This window comes from Rhincodon typus, chromosome 10, assembly GCF_021869965.1.
Source record: "Rhincodon typus isolate 14 chromosome 10, sRhiTyp1.1, whole genome shotgun sequence".
Lineage (NCBI taxonomy): Eukaryota > Metazoa > Chordata > Chondrichthyes > Orectolobiformes > Rhincodontidae > Rhincodon > Rhincodon typus.
Genome location: NC_063341.1, coordinates 70268445 through 70288782, shown reverse-complemented (window position 1 = coordinate 70288782; position 20338 = coordinate 70268445). Strand labels below are relative to the sequence as shown.

The 20338-nt window shown below is 43.1% G+C and overlaps 1 protein-coding gene across 1 annotated transcript in view; it reads right to left on the bottom strand.

Moving 5' to 3' along the window:
• Nucleotides 1–11518: 11518 nt before the first annotated feature.
• Nucleotides 11519–20338, bottom strand: part of LOC109935475 (protein BCAP-like) — a 193305-nt gene continuing 184485 nt past the window's right edge. Inside the window, exon 14 of the mRNA XM_020534118.2 lies at nucleotides 11519–11944. Coding sequence (XP_020389707.1) covers nucleotides 11774–11944 — 171 coding nt within the window. The 3' untranslated portion in view covers nucleotides 11519–11773. The remainder of the gene's footprint in view (nucleotides 11945–20338) is intronic.

The window sequence follows — 20338 nt, the reverse complement described above, 5'->3', positions numbered from 1 at the left end:
ATGTATAGCATGAATAGTTCTTTGCCAAATGAGGCGGAGTGCATAGTAATTTCCCAATGGATTGGTGTTGTCTCACTTTGCTTTCGGATCTATATTAATCACCAGATATTGGGTACATGGGCATAATTTTAAGACTTGGAAATGTAGTACTGATGTAGAGGATAGTAACAGACCTGAATATGCAGTCTCTCTTTGAATTAGGATTGGAGGCAAACTGGGGTAACAATGGCCCCTCTGGGTAGGGGTAACAATAACCCCATCAGGTGGGAGGGTTAACAATGGGCACATTGGGTATGGGTTAACAATTGCGCCATTGGGTGGCAGATAACAATAGTCCCATTGGATGGGGTAACAATGGCTCTATTGGGTGGGGGTAACAATGGCCCCATTAGTTGGGGGTTAACAATAGCGTCATTGAGTGGGGGTAGCAATTGCCCCTTGGGTGGGTGGTAACAATGGTCCCATTGGGTGGATATTAACAATGGCTCCATTGGGCAGGGATAACAATTGCCCCATTGGGTGGGGGTTTACAATGGCCTCATTGGTTGGGTGTAACAATGGCTCCATCAGGTAATGTGCAACTTCATCCAATTTTGGAGCTATTTTTATAGAGGCAGGATTCGGTCTTGTCAGAGCTGCCTACCTATAAAATTTAGAAGCCACTCAGACTGGGTAAAAGCCTAAATGAAGCCAATTGAAGGAGGCTGACAGAGTGACCTGGGAGTGGACCTGTGGAAATAGGTTCAGGATTGAGAGGCTAACACTCCCAGGAGGTCTATAGGCCCCTCATGCCCTAGGGGGCAGGAGCAACGACACACCAGCTTGCACAAGGGTCCCTCCTGATGGAAATGCTTATTTATCCATCATAACACACAAACCTGGATGTGGATATTGTGGTGTTGAAGAATCTAACAGATGTTTATTTCAGCTGGCAATTAAACACAGGCATTACATTACAATTGAGCAGAGTGCTTTCAGTAGCGTGTTATGTTTCAACTAATCCTCTCAATTAAGGAAAAGAATGAAAATTTGATACCTTCAGGTCACATGCAATGGTGCAGTGACCATGAAACACAACACATCTCCCTTTTTCCAACAATAAGAACTTACCCCAAACAGATATATATGGCTTTATATAGGCACATGTTGTCAATTCAATAATTAAACAAACAGGTAAAACAGAGTTTACAAGATTAACATATCAAATTTCAATGTGCTGTTTTGAAAGGTTCAATATTCTCATCCCAGTGTTGTAATCCCATCTGAATGGGTATGCGTTGTTCCCTATTACACATGTTTAATAATTTGGTTGTTTTGCTGTGAATTGCCATCACTCATCATCATTAGATGATCAACATCATTGGTGTGTTCTTCCTCACTGGCTTGTGGAAGGGCTCAGATTAGCTCCCCAACTTCAAGAAGCAGCCTCTCATCCTCCATAAAGCCAACGTTTTGCCATGCCTATGTGAAAATCCAAATGCTTCAACCAATCCTCCCACCTACAGGGGTACAGTTGGTACCCAGGAAACAGCACTGATCTCAGTTTCTCAGCCCTGGAAAGAAAAGCCAGCCCAAGGAAAACCCTCGACAGTCTGGTAAACTGGATAGACTCCTTGCCAGATGCAGTTTAACAAGTTTTAAAGTCATGCAATTTGATAGAGGGACAGACAAAAATAATTAAAGTAGTACAATTTTAAAAGCGTCACAAGTTCAGAACTTGTGCACAAAAATGTGTGAAGTTTGCAGGAGATGTTGGATGGGCTGTTGAATAAAACATGTTGGATTCTTGACTTTATAATCAGAGTGCAACGTACTCCCACAGAGTATGTTTGAAGATGAGGTAATCAATCAGGTTAGAGGGTGTGGGGTGAAGATGCTACCACTTCCTAACTGTGCCGATTATATCCAGGGCAGGTCATCCATAGACACCAGTCCTGTTCCAATGCCTTCTGGGTAATTAATGGACACAAGCACATTGTGTGATTGAAGGAGCTGGCATTAGGAAAAAGTGTGGAGGAGAAATGTTGAGGGTAAAATCCCTGTCCTTTCTTGTGAACCTAGACCACTAGAAGTAAAGGGCATGGTTTGAAAATAAGGGATCTTGCATTTAGGATGGAGATGAGGAGGAGTTTAGTTATCTCAGAGGGCTGTAGGTCTTTGGCATTCTCTTCTCTAGGGAGCAATGGTCATTGAATATTTTTAAGGATAGGTAGATAGTTTCTCAGCTAACAAGGGAGACAAAGGTTATTGGGGTGAATGGGTGGGAATGAGGAACTGAGGTCACAGTTAGATCAGCCATGATCTAATTGAATGGCAGAGCAGGCTAGGGGACAGAATGGCCAATTTCTTCTCCTAATTTGTGCGTTTATCTGTTCATATGCTGTTTTTGCACCACTAGTAATTTTCAGAATTGAGCTCTCTAAATCTATGTCAATTGAGTTTGTAAAGAATTTGTTGAGTGCCAGCTAATAAGTATTTCATTTTGTAGATATGGAAATGAATCTCACAAGTGAACAGGAGTTTATTTATATTCAGCATGAAGACATATTTAACAGAAATAAACATTAAAATCATGCTCTTCACATATACATTTAGCTACTAAAAAGATTAAAAACACCATAATTTATGTAAGGGTAATAGCCAGCTTTATTTTATTCATTCACGGGATGAGAGTATCACTGGCTATGGGCAGCATTGATTTCCCACCCAAGAGGGTAGTGAAGAATCAACTACTTTGCCGTGGGCCTGAAGTCACAAGTAGTTCAGACCAGGTAACCACAACAGGTTTCCTTCCTTGAAGGAAATTAGAGAACGATGTGGGCTTTATGACAATCATGATAATGGTCAGCATGAGACGAGACTTAATTCCAGATTTTATTGAGTTCAAATTTCACCATCTGTCATAATGGGATTCCAAGCTATGTTCCCACACATTGGCTTAGGGTTATGGAGTACCAGTACAGTGACATTACCACTACACCAGTGCCTGCCCTGATGTAGGAACAGGAGGAAGCCATTCAGCCCCTCAATTCTGTTCTATCATTCAATTATATTGTGATTAATCGGTATTGTTAATGTCATTTACTTGACTTGATTTAATAATACTTAACAACTTTGACCTTTCTATTCAGTTTTCAAGCTTTCAAACAACCACAATGTCAAACAAACAGTGTTCCGAAGAAGAATCATCAGACTTGAACCATTTAAACTCCAATGCTTTTTACACGTATGTGAGGAATAAGAGAATGACCAGAGAAAGGGTAGGGCCGATCAAGGATTGTAAAGGGAATTTGTGCACGGAGCCTAAAGAGATAGGAGAGGTCCTTAATGAATACTTTTATTCGGTATTCACAACTGAGAGGGACCTAGTTGTAGAGGAGGATGGTGTGAAACAGGCTGGTAGGCTAGAGGAAGTTGATATTAGTAAGGAAGATGTACTAGGAATTTTGAGGAACTTGAAGATAGATAAGTCCCCCCGGGCCTGATGGGATTTATCCAAGGATTCTATGGGAAGCGAGGGAAGAGATCGCAGGGCCTTTGGCAATGATCTTTTCGTCCTCCCTGTCCACGGGTATAGTGCCAGAAGATTGGAGAGAGGCAAACGTCATTCCCTTGTTCAAAAAAGGGAATAGGGATAACCCTGGAAATTACAGGCCAGTTAGTCTTACGTCAGTGGTGGGCAAATTATTGGAAAGGGCTCTGAGAGATAGGATTTATGATCACTTGGAAAGGCAGTTTGATTCATGATAGTCAGCATGGATTTGTGAGGCATAGATCATGCCTCACAAAACTTATTCAATTCTTTGAAGAGGTGACCAAACACATGGATATAGATTGAGCAGTGGATGTGGTATAAATGGATTTAAGTAAGGCATTTGATAAGGTTCCCCATGGTAGGCTCATGCAGAAAGTAAGGAGGCATGGGATAGGGGAAAATGTGGCAGATTGGATTCAGAATTGGCTGACCCTTAGAAGACAAAGGGTGGTGGTGGATGGAAAATATTCAACATGGTGCTCAGTTACAAGTGGTGTACCACAAGGATCTGGTCTGGGTCCTCTTCTATTTGTGATTTTTGTAAATGATTTGGATGTAGGAGTGGAAGGGTGGATTAGTAAGTTTGCGGACGATACGAAGGTGGGTCGAGTTGTGGATAGTGCAGAGGGCTGTTCGAGGTTACAAAGGGACATTGATAGAATGCAGAGCTGGGCTGAGAAGTGGCAGATGGAGTTTAACCTTGAAAAACGTGAGGTGATTCATTTTGGAAGGACAAATTTGAAAGCAGAATACAGGGTTAACGGAAAGATTCTTGGCAGTGTGGAGGAGCAGAGGGATCTTGGGGTTCATGTCCACAGTTCCCTGAGAGCTGCCACCCAGGTGGATAGAGTTGTTAAGAAGGCGTATGGTATGTTAGCTTTCATTAATAGAGGGATTGAGTTCAAGAGCCGTGAAGTTATGCTCCAGCTGTACAAAAGCCTGGTTTGACCACATCTGGAGTATTGTGTCCAGTTCTGGTCGCCTCATTACAGGAAAGATGTGGAAGCATTGGAAAAGGCGCAGAGGAGATTTACCAGGATGTTGCCTGGAATGGAGGGGAGGTCTTACGAGGAAAGGTTGAGAGAACCAGGGTTTTTCTCTTAGAACGATGAAGGATGAGAGATGACTTGATAGAGGTGTACAAAATGATCAGAGGTATAGATAGAGTGGACAGCCAGAGACTTTTTCCTAGGGTGGAGGTAGCTATTACGAGGGGACATATTTTAAAGTGAGTGGAGGTAGATATAGGGGACACTTTAGAGGTAGGTTCTTTACTCAGAGAGTGGTAGGGGCGTGGAATGCATTGCCAGAGAGGGTAGTGGAGTCGGCCTCATTAGGATCATTTAAGTGGCTATTAGATAGGCATATGGATGATAGTATAAGGTAGGGGTGGAGGTTAGATAGACCTTAGGTTTAGGGTAAAAGTTCGGCACAACATTGTGAGCCGAAAAGCCTGTACTGTGCTGTACTGTTCTATGTTCTACTAACTCTCATTTCTCTCTCCATAGATACTGCCAGACCTACTGTACTTTCTGTTCATATTTCAGATCTACAGCATCTGTAACATTTATTTGAGATTTTGATTCACTATCACATCTCTTCCAGGTTTGCCTGCCTTGAAGAAGTTCAGCACTTCTCTCTAACAGGATTTCTGTTTTAATCTTTCAGCCTCTTCACCTTCACAGCTTTTGATTTCCCTCTTAGTGTTTGATAAAATGTTTGCCAAAACTAACATTCACTGCCACATCTCCTTCTTCAGTGACTTACATGAATAATAAATGTTTGGGGGCATACGGGCCAAGTGCAGGCAGGTGAGACTAGTTTAGTTTGGGATTATGGTCAGCATGGGCTGGTTGGACCGAAGGGTCTGTTTCCATGCTGTATGACTCTATGACTGCTCAGACTCCATGACTGCTCAGACTCCATCCCACCCACTCCCTGTGGATTCCAACTGAAATTCCATCCTTTATGTTTAGGGTTAGAGGTATCTCTGTGATGTACAACACTCCTCAGACAGCTGATGACACTTCATGCTGTGATCTATACACACTGACTGGATCACTACATGGACACTCTTGACATCTTTCTCCATCACTATAGCCTCACACTATCTCAAAGCTGTCCTGGACCCAGTTCCACTTCATTCTTCATCTCATTCGACATTTACCAGGAAAATTTTCTCTTCCAGAAGAATCAGACAAATGGTGAGAAGCCAAATAATCAGGTAATAATTGAAAGCCAGGTGAATTTGTTAGAGGAAAATCACAGCCAACATGAGTAAACCTTTTTTTATACATTCATAGAATGTGAACAACACAGGTGAGGCCACCAGTTATTGTCCATCCCCAATTGCCCTTGAAAGGTGGTTGTGAGACATATTCTTGAACCATTGCATCTAGACAGTTCAGGCACAACTAAAATGATGTTAGGAAGGTGCTGCAGGGTTTTGGCCATTGACACTGAAGGAATGGTGATATGGTGGTAAATCAGGATGCCATAGAGGGGAACTTGCAGGGAATGTTGTTTCCATGAGTCTATTGCCTTTGTTCTAGGTAGTACCGGTCACTGGTTAGGAAAATATTGTCAAAGGAGCCATAGCTAAGTTCTGCAGTGAATCATCTAAGGGTGCTACTAAGACCACTCATTACTGTTGGAGGGTGTGAATGACCAAGGTGGTGGATGGGGGCTAATCAAACACATCGTTTTCTATTTGAGTGGTGTTGGTGCAGTACACATCAGGGTAATGGAGGCATATTCCACCACATGTGTAACCTTTGCCTTGTTGATGGTGAACAGGTTTTGGGGAATCAGTTATTTGCTGCAGAATTCCCAATGTCTGACTTGCTCTTGTAGCCACCATGTTTATGTGGCTAGTTCAGATCTGTTTGACAATTGGGAATTCAGGAATGGTAATGCCATTAAGTATCAAGGGGAAATGTTACAAAACTTTCTTGTTGAAAATAGTCATTATTTCTGCTTTAGTTGGCATCAGAGACAAGTACTTGCATTCTACCACCATTTATATAGGTAGTACTAAACCTGCTGCTAAAATTCTCATTATCAGAATTACTTTAAAATAGAAAAGGTGGGTGTTGAAGATTGCCTTGGATGGGGCTGTGACTATTTCCTTTGGCAGTTTGGATTATCCTTGAGAAGAAAATTACTTGCTAGTTATTATTCAAAGCCTGAATTGTCTCTAGGTGTCACTAAATGCAGGCGTGGACTGCTTCATTATCTGAGCAGCTCTTTCACAACAGAAGTTGTTTCAAACTGGAATGCGATGGTTCAATAAGGCAAGGGAGAACTGAATAACATACCTGAAAGAAAGAAAATAACAGGGCTATGGGGTGGAACTAATTGGATCACTAAATGCTTGCTTTCTCTGCTGTATCATTCCAGGAATTCAAGACAAATAAAGACTCTACCGCTGATGGATGGAAGGGCAGGGGGCTGCAATAGGAACAATGTTGGTACTTGCACCTTGAGGCAGATGCATTGCTAGATTGTGGAATATTACGGAGCAATGGGTGGATAGACCCCAGTGGGAGCACTGTGAGCAGATCTGGACACCACACCTTAGGAAGGATATATCGGCCTTGGAGGTATTACAATGTAGGTTTACAAGAATGATACCTGGATGTCAGGGGTAATGTTATGAGGCGAGATTATACAAATTAGGCCTGTTTTCTCCAGAAGTTAGAAGGTTAAGAGGTGGTCTGATCAAAGTCTTCAAAATATTAAGAGGAAAAGACAAGATAGATTGATGTAATATTTCCAATGGTTGGGGATTCTAGAACTAGAATATAGGCTGAGAATTAGGGCCAGACCATTCAGGAAAGATGTTAGGAAAGTCTTCGATACACAAAGGGTGGTAGATATTTGAAACTCTCTTCCACAAATGGCAGTTGATGCAGGATCAGTTGTTAACTTTAAACTGGTACAGATACATTTTTATTAAGCAAAGGTACCAAGAGAGATAGGCCATGGCAGATATATGGAGTTAGGCCAAAGAGCTTGTTGAATGATGGGATAACAAGGTGTAGAGTTGGATGAACACAGCAGGCCAAGCAGCATCAGAGGAGCAGGAAAGCTGACATTTCGGGTCTGGACCCTTCTTCAGAAATGGGGGAGGGGAAGGGCATACTGAAATAAATAGGGAGAGAGGGGGAGGTGGATAGAAGATGGATAAATGAGAAGATAGGTGGAGAGGAGACAGACAGGTCAAAGAGGCAGGGATGGAGCAAGTAAAGGTGACTGTAGGTGGGGAGTTAGGGAGGAGATAGGTCAGTCCAGGGTGGACAGACAGGTCAAGGGGGTGGGATGAGGCTGGTAGGTAGGAGGTGGGGGTGGGGCTTGAGGTGGGAGGAGTGAATAGGTGGGAGGAAGGACAGGTTAGGGAGGCGGGGACAAGCTGGGCTGGTTTTGGGATGCGGTCAGGGGAGGGGAGATTTTGAAGCTTGTGATACCATTGGGCTGCAGGGTTCCCAAGCGAAATATGAGGTGCTGTTCCTGCAACTTTTGGGTGGCATCGTTGTGGCACTGCAGGAGGCCCAGGATGGACATGTCGTCCAAGGAGTGGGAGGAGGAGTTGAAATGGTTTGCCACTGGGAGGTGCAGTTGTTTAGTGCGAACTGAGTGTAGGTGTTCCACAAAGCGGTCTCCAAGCCTCCACTTGGTTTCCATGATGTAGAGAAGGCCACATTGGGAACAGCGGATACATTATACCACATTAGCAGATATGGAGGTGAACATCTATTTAATGTGGAAGGTCTTCTTGGGGTCTGGGATGGAGGTGAGGGGGGAGGTGTAGCACTTCCTGCGGGTGCAGGGAAAAGTGCCGGGTGTGGTGGGGCTGGAGGGGAGTGTGGAGAGGACAAGGGAGTCACGGAGAAAGTGGTCCCTCCGGAAGGCAGATAAGGGTGGGGAGGGAAAAATGTCTTTGGTGGAGGGGTCGGATTGCAGATGGCGGAAGTGCCGGAAGATGATGCATTGGATCCGGAGGTTGGTGGGGTGGTACGTGAGGACCAGGGGGATTCTGTTTTGGTTATTATTGCGGGGAGGGGGTGTGAGGGATGAGTTGCGGGAAATGCGAGATACATAGTCGAGAGCGTTTTCGACCACTGTGGAGTGGAAGTTGCAGTCTTTGAAAAACGAGGACATCTGGGATGTTCGGGAGTGGAATGCCTCATCTCGGGAGCAGATGTGGCGGAGGTGAAGGAATTGGGAATAGGGGATGGCATTTTTGCAGGAAGGTGGGTGAGAGGAGGTGTATTCTAGGTAGCTGTGGGAGTCGGTAGGCTTGAAATGGATATCGGTTTCCAGGTGGTTGCCAGAGATGGAAACAGAGAGGCCCAGGAAGGAGAGAGAAGTATTGGAGATGGTCCAGGTGAACTTAAGGTTGGGATGGAAGGTGTTAGTGAAGTGGATGAATTGTTCGAGCTCCTCGTGGGAGCACGAGGTGGCACCGATAGAGTCATCGATGTAACGGAGGAAGAGGTGGGGGATAGGGCCAGTGTAGCTTCGGAAGAGAATGAGTGATGAGAGATGGCGTGATTGAGAGACTGAGTGATGGAACAGCTTCAAGGGGTTGAAAGGCCTACTCCCTGTTCAACATATTTGAGGTGAGTGAGTGCAGAGACAAAAGGGACATTACAAAAGCTGGAGCTTCCGATACTTTAGAATTACGTGCAGTGGAGATTAGGAGACCAGCAAAAAATGCAATAAGGCAATCATATCTTGAGATATGGAGAGAATTTTCAGAAATGGTGTTGAGATTCTGTTGAGATCTGTTGTTGGAAATAGCTGTTCTTGGCAGTAGCTTTTTCTTTTTGTTTGTAAAAAGTCTAATTTCACTAAAATTATTCTAAATAATTCAAGTTATGAAGCACTTCTGAAAATGTCTGACAGAACTCCATATTTTAAATTTGAATCAAGGTATAAATTGTTCGTTTTTCCACCTCCTAGAGATCCGAGCATTTGGATTCAAAAGTAACAGTATCTGAAAGCTTCATTATTACTGTGGTGCCTGGAACTTGAATCCTGTGAATACTTGAAAGCAGGATCCCATAGCAAGGTTCAACTTAACACAGCACTCTCAGTAGACTTTAGAACTGATGGCTGCTAAAATCATTATCACAAAATGATCTACTCAAAGCTTATAATATCATCATAGATTATCAATTATATCCACAACATCATGAACTAGTGCAGTTTGGACATTGTCCCTGACAAGCCATCTCCTGGCAACGTTTAAGAGTGAGGCAGGGATACAACAATGCAATTAAGAACATGGTCTAGCAATGAGATTTTCCCCCACCCTGCATATGTATTTTCCTCAGGTGGGGAGACATACAGTACTTTGTCCTTATTCAGCTGTATTCCAGGGCCTCTCTAAACATCCGGTGAAGCCACTTTAATTTGCAATTTCACTCTCCAGTGGATTGCAAACACAGGCTAAACTCTGCTGAGGAAGTTGTGCATTTGAAGAAATCGGAAGGAATGAGCAAAGACTGTAGACGTTTTATTACAGGGAAGCATCTAAATCTTGAAACAAATCACTGGTGTCCTCTAAAAACCAGGGCCAGACTGTTCAGGAGAGATGTTAGGAAGCACTTAGAGTCAGAGTCATATATCATGGAAACAGAGCCTTCAGTCCAACTAGTCCACACTGACCATGTTCCCAAACTAAACTAGTCCCACTTGTCTGCTTTTGTCCCATATCCCTCCAAACCTTTCATACTTACGTACTTAGCCAAATTTAAACATTGTAACTGTACCTGCATCCATCACTTCCTCTGGCAGTTCATTCCACACACAAAGCACTCTCTGTGTAAAAAAGTTGTCCCTCATGTCCTTTTTAAAACTTTCTCCTCTCACCTTAAAAATATGTCCCCTAGTTTTGAACTCCCCTATCCTCGGGAAAAGACCTTTGCTATTCACCTTATCAATGCCCCTCATGATTTTATAAACCTCAATAAGGTCACCCCTCAACTTCCTACGCTCCAGTGAAAAAATGTCCAGCCTACCCAGCCTCTCCTAGTAACTCAAATGCTCTACTCCCAACAATATTCTGATAAATATTTTCTGAACCCTCTCCAATTTAATTAACCAAAGGGTCGTAGTTGTTTGGAACTCTCTTCCTCAGATGGCAATCGATGCAGGGTCAGTTGTTAGTTTTAAATCTGAGACAGATAAACTTTTGGTCAGCAAAGGTATTAAGGGATATGGGCCAAAGGCAGGTAGATGGAGTTAGGCCACAGATCAGCCATGTTCTCATTGAATGTCGGAACAGGCTCGAAGGGCTGAATGGCTTACTCCTGTTCCTTTGTTCTATTGAGTAAAGTGGAGGATGGAACATCTTTATCAACTAATGTGATGGGAGAAACTGACATAAGGTAAGGTGAGCAAACTGAGATATGAAGGACAGTAATATTTAATTCAAAAACAGGTTGCTTCCATAAGAAATGTAACAGTTATTTCCTGTGTGAATTGAGTGAGGTCATCTAGGACAAAGGAAAATTGCCATAAAATGAGAGCTGGCTATTCAGGGGGGCAATCACTTCTTCTGGTAATGGGTGAAAGAAATTGGAAACAGTCCCACAGAAATAGTAGTAGATCCTAGCTCAATTAACAAGTTTAAATCTAAGATCCACAGAATCTAATTAGCCAAAGCATATGGTGCAAAGGTGAATAGGTGGAGTTACAATGCATATCAGCCCTGAGTTAATTGAATGTTGGAATAGGCTTGAGGTGCTAAATGGCATTCTCCTGTTCCTGGGCAACATTAAGCACATAGAAGGGATAGTATTGCAATAGTTCCCTATTTATATTTTTATTTAGTGTGGAAATTAACCAACTGAGGAAAAGTATTTGAACATGTTACCAAGGAACAATGTCAAAAACACAACTTATTGGTACAAAAATACTGCCTTAAAAAATTAACAATATTTTTGAAACAGAAATAAAATTATTCATTTACACACTGACATTAGATGGAAATTGGGCTGAAAAACATAATATTCAAGCATATTAGTTTAGGAACATTAAATACAGTAGTTCTTTCTTTTGTGCAGTATTTGCGTTTAATCACAGGGAAAAATACATCCAGCACAATTTGCATGATCTTTACTTAATTTTCTTAATAAAAGTCAAATTTAAAATTTCATAATTAAGTATAAAACAAACGTTAAATGGGTGGCCATTGCAAGTCTCCATCAAATCCTGTGATGATTAAGTTACTCATCTCAATGCTGGCTCACCATGAAAGTCTGTTATGGTGTTGTCTCCAAACATGATTGTATAGCACAATTTCAGAAAACGCATGTAATTCTGAATGCTCTGGTTTTCGTTCTCTGATTGCTCAAGACTGAGCCTCAACTCCTGCAGATGTGTTTCGTGATTCCTCTCAGCCTGAGAAAAAGATTCAACAGCATATATTCATTAAAAAGTGAAGAATGAGTGGCTTAATGTAAATTTCACTACTTCCCATCAGTTTAAGAGTTAGTATCTCATCCACTCTGCTCTTATAAGCATTAAATCTTACAGTGCAGGAGATAGACATTTGGCCAGTTAAGCCTTTGTTGGCTCTTTGCAAGCGCTATCTAATTTAGTCGCACCTCCCAACTTTTCCCACCATAATCCTGTGTAATAGCCCTCGTTAAGTACATGATCAGCTGTCTTCTGGAATGTTGCACCTACTGTTTTCCAGATCTTAAATAAATCTGAGAGAATACATTTTTCACTTCCCCTAGTTTTGGAGAGTGCAGAAGTGATTTTACAAGAATGGTTCCTGAAATGATGAACTCTTTTTTAATTCACTCATTGAATGTGGGAATCGATGACTGGGCAGTATTTATTGCCCGTCCTTAGCTGTCCTTGAGAAGGTGGTGGTGAGCCGCCTTTTTGAAGTCGAGAGGTCCTAATGCTGTAGGTACACCCACTATGGTATTAGGGAGGGAATTCCTGGATTTGGACCCAACGACACTGAAAGAGCATTGATATATTTCCAAGTCAGGATGGTGAGTGACTTGGACAGGAATTTGCAGGTGGTAGTGTTCCCATGTATCTGCTGCCCTTGTCCTTCTAGATGGAAGTGGTCATGGGTTTGGAAGATGCAGTCTGAGGATCTTTGGTGATTTTCTGGAGTGCATCTTGGAGATAGTAGACACTGCTGTTACTGAGCGTCGGTGTTGAAGTGGTTGAATGTTTGTGGATGTGATGTCAATAAAGCGGGCTGCTTTGTCCTGGATGGTGTCAAGCTTCTTGAGTGTTGTTGGAGCTCATCCAGGATAGTGGGGAGTATTTTGGGCCCTATATCTAAGGAAGGATGTGCTGGCCTTGGAGGGGGTTCAGAGGAAATTACAGGAATGATCCTAGGAATGAGAGACTTGTCATATGAGGAATGGTTGAGAACTCTGCGTATGCACTCAATGGAGTTTAGAGAAGGATGAGGAGAGATCTCATTGAAACTTACAGAATTCTGATAGGCCTGGATAGAATGGACATTGAAAAGATATTTCTACTAGTAGGAGAGACGAGGACCTGAGGACACAGTGAAGGGACAACCTTTAGAACTGAGAAGAGGAGGAATTTTTTTTCAACTAGGGAGAGGTGAATCTATGGAACTCATTGCCACAGAAGGCTGTGGAGGCCAAGTCATTGAGTATCTTTAAGAGTGAGATAGTTAGTTCTTGATTAGTTAAGAGATCAAATGTTACAGGAAGAAGGCAGGAGAATGGAGTTGAGTAACATATCAGCCATAATCGAGTGGTGGAGCAGACCCGATGGGCCAAATGCCCCGATTCTGTTCCGATACTGTATCTTATAACCTTAGTTCATCACACTCCTGATTTGTGCCTTGTAGCCTTCATCTATTCTTAGCCTCTGACCTGCTCTTGTAGCCACTCTGTTAATGTGGTGAGTCCAGTTGAGTTTCTGATGAATGATAACTCCCAAGATGTTGATAATGGGGGATTCAGTGATGGTTACACCAATGAATGTCAAGGGGCGGTGGTTAGATTGTCTCCTGTTGGTGATGGTCATAGCCTAGGTGGACATGCTTTAAGGAGTCAGGAAAGGAGTTACTCACTGCAGTATTCCTAGTCTCTGACCTGTCCTCATAGCCAGTGTGTTAATATGGGGCGTCCAGTGCGGTCTGTGGTCAATGGTAACCCCCAGGATGTTGATAGTGGGGGAATTCAGTGATGGTAATGTCAAAGGGCAGTGATTAGGTTGTCTCTTATTGACGATGGTAATTGCCTAGCACTTGTGTGGTTTGAATGTTGCTCATCACTTTTCAGCCCAGCCTGGTTATTGTCCAGGTCTTATTGCATTTGGTCATGGTCTGCTTCAGAGTTACAAATCGTGCTTCAGTCATAAGAGTAGACTTAAGAAGTTGGAACTGTTCTCCTTGGAGAGAAGAAGGCTGAGATGTAAGGTAGGGCAAAAATCCCCATCAGTTTATAGCCATACCCTGGACATAACACCCTCTGAAGGTAGAAGTTGTGGAAATTACTTTGGATTAAATTCAGCGAACTTTTGGGACTCCAGAAACCATGGGCTGCAACTGAGTCAGGAAAAGGCTAGTTGGGACAAACTGGGAAATATGCAATCCCAGGGGCAGATGTCTGGAACAGGAGTTAGCTTGCAGAAACTAAAGACGCCTCTAAGATTTCAGAGTAGACCTGTAGCTCGGGTTGTGGCTCGCTGAGCTGGTACGTTGTTTCGCAGACGTTTCATTACCATGCTGGGTAACATCATCAGTGCAGCCTCTGATGAAGCTGATGAAGCTACATCGGAGGCTGCACTGATGATGTTACCCAGCATGATAACAAAACGTCTGCGAAACAACAAACCAGCTCGGCGAGCCAACCAACTACAACTAAAGATGCCTATTCATGCCCCAGCTTTTCTTTTCCTTTATTCATTCACAGGATGAGGGTGTTTCTGGCTAGGCAGCATTTATTGCCCCATCCCTAATTGCCCAGAGGGCAGTTAAGCATCAACCACATTGGTGTGGGTCTGGAGTCACATGTAGGCCAGACCAGGTAAGGATGGCAGTTTCCTTCCCTAAAGGGCATTAGTGAACCAGATGGGTTTTGCCCCCAACAATTGGCAGTGGATTTAACATTAGATTCTTAATTCCAGGTTTTTATTGAATTCAAATTCCACCATCTGCCGTGGTGGGATTCGAACCCGGATCCCCAGAACGTTATCTGGGTCTCTGGGTTAACAGTCCAGTGATAATACCACGAGGCCATCGCCTTAAACAATGGAAGCCAGACTGCAGGAAACAAACAACTGCAACAGCTTCAGACCCTCTGCAGCCTACAGAGGTACAAAGCCATTCAATTTTCCAGCCAGTGGTCAGGCACAGAAATACTGAACATTCCACACCATTGTGCTACAAGCAAACCTGTTCCACCTATGAATGCAAAGACATTCACAACACTATTCAAACCTGAATGAATAGAATCACTACAGTGTGAAAGCAGGCCATTCGGCCCATCAAGTCCACACCAACCCTCCGAAGAGCATCTGACCCAGATCCACCCCTCTACCCCATCACAGTAGCCCTGCATTTCTCATGGCTAGCCCAGCTAACCTACACATCCCTGGACACTATGAGCAATTTCCCATAGCCAATCCACCTAACCTACATATCTTTGGACTGCGGGAGAAAACCGGAGCACCCAGAGGGACCCACACAGACACAGGGAGAATGTGTGAACTCCACACAGACAGTCACCCCAGGGTGGAATCAAACCCGGGTCCCTGGCGCTGTCAGGGAGCAGTGCTAACCACTGTGCCACCGTGCCACCCCCTTCTGAGACCCCCATCACCTCCATTAAAGTCACTATTTGGGTGGTATTTAGTGGAGAAGAATGTCTCAAGGTGTTTCACAAAAAAACTGGCTTGTAATTAATAAAAAATAAAGTTCACAATAACAGGGTATCCCAAAATGCCTTAGTGCCAACATTACATCTTTGAATACCCATCCAAGGAAAATACTGGACATTCCAAAGCCATCGAAACCATTCACCTTAATCAAAAAACCGTTCACACCGACTCCAGTGCTCAGGAAGCCCATTCAGCCCCGAGAGGGGGAACAATAGCTAACAGATCTGGTGGGAGATAAGGGGGCCTGCAGCACGGCAGAGAAGGAAGAGAGAGAGAAGGAGAAAGAGAGCGATACCAGCCCTGTGATACCAGCACTGCGTGTGTGCTCTGAGGTGGGCTCCGCGAGGAGAGTTTGAGAGTCCGAGCGAAAAGCAGGCCCCTCTCACGAAAGAGAGCAGCCCTCGCAACCACAGAACACCAGTAGCTAACCACGAACCTCTACTCGAAGGCATCCAGGAATACAAGACACTGACCAGGGCAATGTATCTATGTACCCAATGTACCCATTGTATCTATTTACCCACTGTATCAAGTCCTGGCTGCAAGGCTTAACTGGGGGTCACGTTAACTGGGAGACAGGTCTCAGTCAGAGATAGGCGGGTTTTTAAATTTTGATGTTGCCTTTCTTGTTTTGTGTAAATATATTAAATTTTGCTTGGTTGTTCAATAAAATCTGCCTCCTGTGTTTTCCACCACACCGCATTTCACTACAGAAGCCCAGTGTCAGAACCAGGGAGCTGGTGAGCAATAAACCAGGCAGCGCTCCCTACAGAAAGGAAATTTGATGAGAGTTTTCAAAATTGTGAGTGAGGTGGACAGAGTAGAATGAAAGAAGATGTTTCCACTCATGAAAGAAAAAAAAACAAGAAGGCATAAATTTAAAGTGATGTGCAACTGAGGTGTGATGTGAGGAAGAAACGTTTCCACACAGTGAGTAGTTAGGGTGTGGAATGCACTGCCTGGAATTGTCGTGCAGGCAGGTTCAATGCAGGCATTCAAGAGGATATTGGATAATTATTTGTGTGGAAATGGTGTGCAGAGATCTGGGGAAAAGGCAGGAGGTTGGCACAAGGAAATAGAACCAATGCAGGCTCGATGGAATGAATAGCCCCCTTCCGCATTGCTTTGTGATCCTGAGATTTTTTTTTGCCAACTCTTTTAAGTTCTCCTCAAAATTTATTCCTTGTGATCTAAATTGTTTTTCCTTTCTCAGCGGTATGCTGTCTGGAGGTCTTATAGCACAGTGTGTTGTCCTGGCCTCTGACCCAGAAGCTCCATGTTTCAATTGCACACTAAGATTTGTTGAACGTGGAATGTATGTTCATAATGCAACCGAGCAGGTTAATTGTCAACCTGTAAGTCCTTCCAGTTTGCCTGGTAGCAGGCAATAAGAGCCAAACAGCCACAGGCAATGGTAAAGCACTGCAGTACACTGCCTATGAGCATGGATCATGCCAATGGAAGTGCACATTCTGACCTCGAAAGCATGAATGAGAGAAACAATAGACTCCACTGTCTAACTGAATTACTTTCTGTTGATTTGGGTTTGTTTCTGTCTAACCCCACTCCTTTATTTAACCTAACTTCATAGCATTATTCTGCCAAAGACGCAGAAATATTGCAATGCAAAATTCGAAAGTGGTAATTTCAGAAGTCTTGAAAATCATTTGTAATGTTTTGCTGGTAGAAAATTCAATCATGAACACAGTGAAGATTAATTCATGGTTTCAAGGGTTTCAAAGTAATTGCAAACTCACTGGTTGCCGCATTGTATTTAATCTTTTCAGGTCATTGGAAAATGGAATACAAAAACGTGGCAGAAATTCTTGGTGCAGTTCAAAAAAATTGCAGTCATCAGAAAATAATAATGCTTAAGCTTAAAGGAAATCTGAAATGATCATCTCAAATTACCTTGCTGATTGTTGTAAAGGTTAATTCACAGGTAATATTTGTTCAGTACCTGATTTATATTTGCTCAACAACCTTAGAACAAACTCTGTAACCTCTGTCAGTCAACCTTTTTTTCTGTAAATATCAGATTTAACTACAAGACTTGAGCAAGCTTCTCAGTCTCTGACTGAGCCTGGTATTATATTGCGTTTTCACTTATTCATCCCTTGGTGTCACGGAATTCAATAGAGATTCATGCCTCCTCCCCATACCTACCCCACTTGTAAAGCTCGAGATTAATGTATAAATTCTTGAGATTCATATGGGGTATTTGTCTGAAAGAAAGTGTGAAATGACCTTGAGATCAGATGCTTCTGCGTCTGAAAAAACAGGCTTTTTATTTTCTTTGTTCTATCAGAGAATGTCCAATGATTCCGTTCTTATAGTCTTAGTCCATCACACTCCTGACTTGTGTCTTGTAGCTTTCATCTGTTCCTAGCCTCTGACCTGCTCTTGTAGCCACTGTGGGGGGTGGTGGAATGCTAAAGGGATATAGCCATCTCTGCAACAGTTTAAAAGTTCACTTCCTTAACTAGGAGCTTTGATTCCTGAATTAGGGACAGCAAAGAGCAGAGATTTTGTGGATTGTGTAACTTTGGAAGTTACACCCTCAACAACAACCTAGCAGATACTCAAGCCCCAGTGAAGCTTCACCTCATTTGAACTTTAAAATTCCTTCAGTGGGCACAAACAAACTGCAACACCTACTCGACATGGATTCCTTAAACCTCTCGCCCATAGATTTCTATTTCTAGAGCTTTTCTCTCGTTTGCTTCTGAACCAGTTAGACCTTCTTTAATTGTGCCCTGACTGTTCAGGAGAGTGAAGAACTGTATTGTTGCTCTTACATGCCTTTCTCTAAATGACTTGCTTCCCTCAGAAAGAATCTTGCACACTCACTGACCTTCTGGATTGTACTCTCTCTCTGAAATGAAACTTGTTTTTGTCTCTGTTTTCTAGTGACATAGGAGGCCTTGCTTCTAGGCAACAGTCCAAATTTTTGCCCCCTCTCTTCTCTCCTTGTGTTCCAAAGCAATGACCTATTCACCATGAGAGTTATTTCTAAATGCCTCATTTAAATGCATGTAAACGAATATCCAGACAACTTCATATCACCTCCAGAACCCAAAAATGAAAGTAAAAACATGTCCTTCCCTTCTTAATACACGCGGCGTAGAAATGTATATCAACTGAAAGCTAGACATGGTTCTGTCCACATTAGAATTCAAGTTTTCAAACAATAATAACACCACAAACCTCCATCATGCAGTGTTTTCTGTGTTTTAATCAATAAACTGGACTTTATGGTCTACACCATCAGATTTATCTTCAGTTTTGGCTGAACGGAACATAAAATGTCAGGCTTCCAGCCTACTGACTTCCTGCCTATTATCAACCCAGTCCCCATAAATATGGTGAGAAGGGGAAGGTGTTCACTAGCCCATACACCCTTAGGCCCATTGACAGTCTGAAGATGCCAATTATTGTTCAATGAACTACGTACAGTTCTGGTCGCCACATTACCAAAAGGATGTGGATGCTTTGGAGAGGGTGCAGCGAGGTTCACCAGGACGTTGCCTGATATGGAGGGCGCTAGCTATGAAGAGAGATTGAGTAGATTAGGATTATTTACATTAGAAAGACGGAGGTTGAGGGGGGACCTGATTGAGGTCTACAAAATCATGAGAGGTATAGACAGGGTGGATAGCAAGAAGCTTTTTCCCAGATTCGGGGATTCAATTACTAGGGGTCACGATTTCAAGGTGAGAGAGGAAAAGTTTAAGGGAGATATGTGTGGAAAGTTCTTTACGCAGAGGGTGGTGGGTGCCTGGAACGCGTTGCCAGCGGAGGTGGTAGAGGCGGGCATGATAGCGTCATTTCAGATGTATCTAGACAGATACATGAATGGACAGGGAGCAGAGAGATACAGATCCTTGGAAAATAGGCGGCAGGTTTAGATAGAGGATCTGGATCGGCGCAGGCTTGGAGGGCCGAAGGGCCTGTTCCTGTGCTGTAATTTTCTTTGTTCTTTGTCGTTCTTTGAAAGGCCTCAGTCCACCTCCATTGCCATAAATTGCTGAGAAGTGACAGACAGCCAAACTTTAAGCAACTTTGTTGGAAAGATTGGAAAGGAATGGGGAGGGAGCTGTTTGTGGGAGAACACATCATTTTGGCATTTCACTGTGAGCAGAGGGGGCATCCCTTATCTGAGATGTTATCCCTCTCCCCCAGTGTTCCAAAATAATGCCTCTCCGAGGTTCCAACTTTCTTGGCTTCCAGAACCTACCCTCACCTGAAACACTGGATTTACTCTCCCTGGTGAACATACACTCTTCATCGCTGGGACGTCTTGCAGTTCCAGCACTGCCCACTATTCAATTATGGCACTGCTGAGACCAGTGAAGACAATGGCCAATCAAAACATTTGGCAACTCTCGAGGGTATGACTCTGCCTTGCTAATGGGTGCAAGTCCGACTCTCAGCTTGTTCACATTGCCCACTGCAACATGTTCTCGGTTTGAGACTGACATTTACTCCCAGGTCCCTTGTAAGTCCAGCCCAATATTTGTCCAATATGCTGTCTCTACATCAGCATTTGTTTCACACAATGTGGAGCACTGATGTTTTACTTTTCCAAAGGATGGGGATTCAAATCCTACTCTGGAGACTTTAGCTCAAAGATCCTGGTTGACACTCAGTACAGCACTGAGCGAGTACCCACTGCTGGAGATGCCTTCAAACCAGGAGCTCATCAAATCTCACAGGTGGAAGTTAAATGGATTCTGTGGTGTCATTTCAATAAGGAATGAGGAAATTATCTCCAATAATGATCGCTCAACCAACATTACTGGAAAATATTATTTGGTTATCATCACATTGCAGTTGTGAATTTCACAAATTGGATAAAATAATTTCCGATATTACAACAGTGACTACGTTTCAAAAGTACTTCAG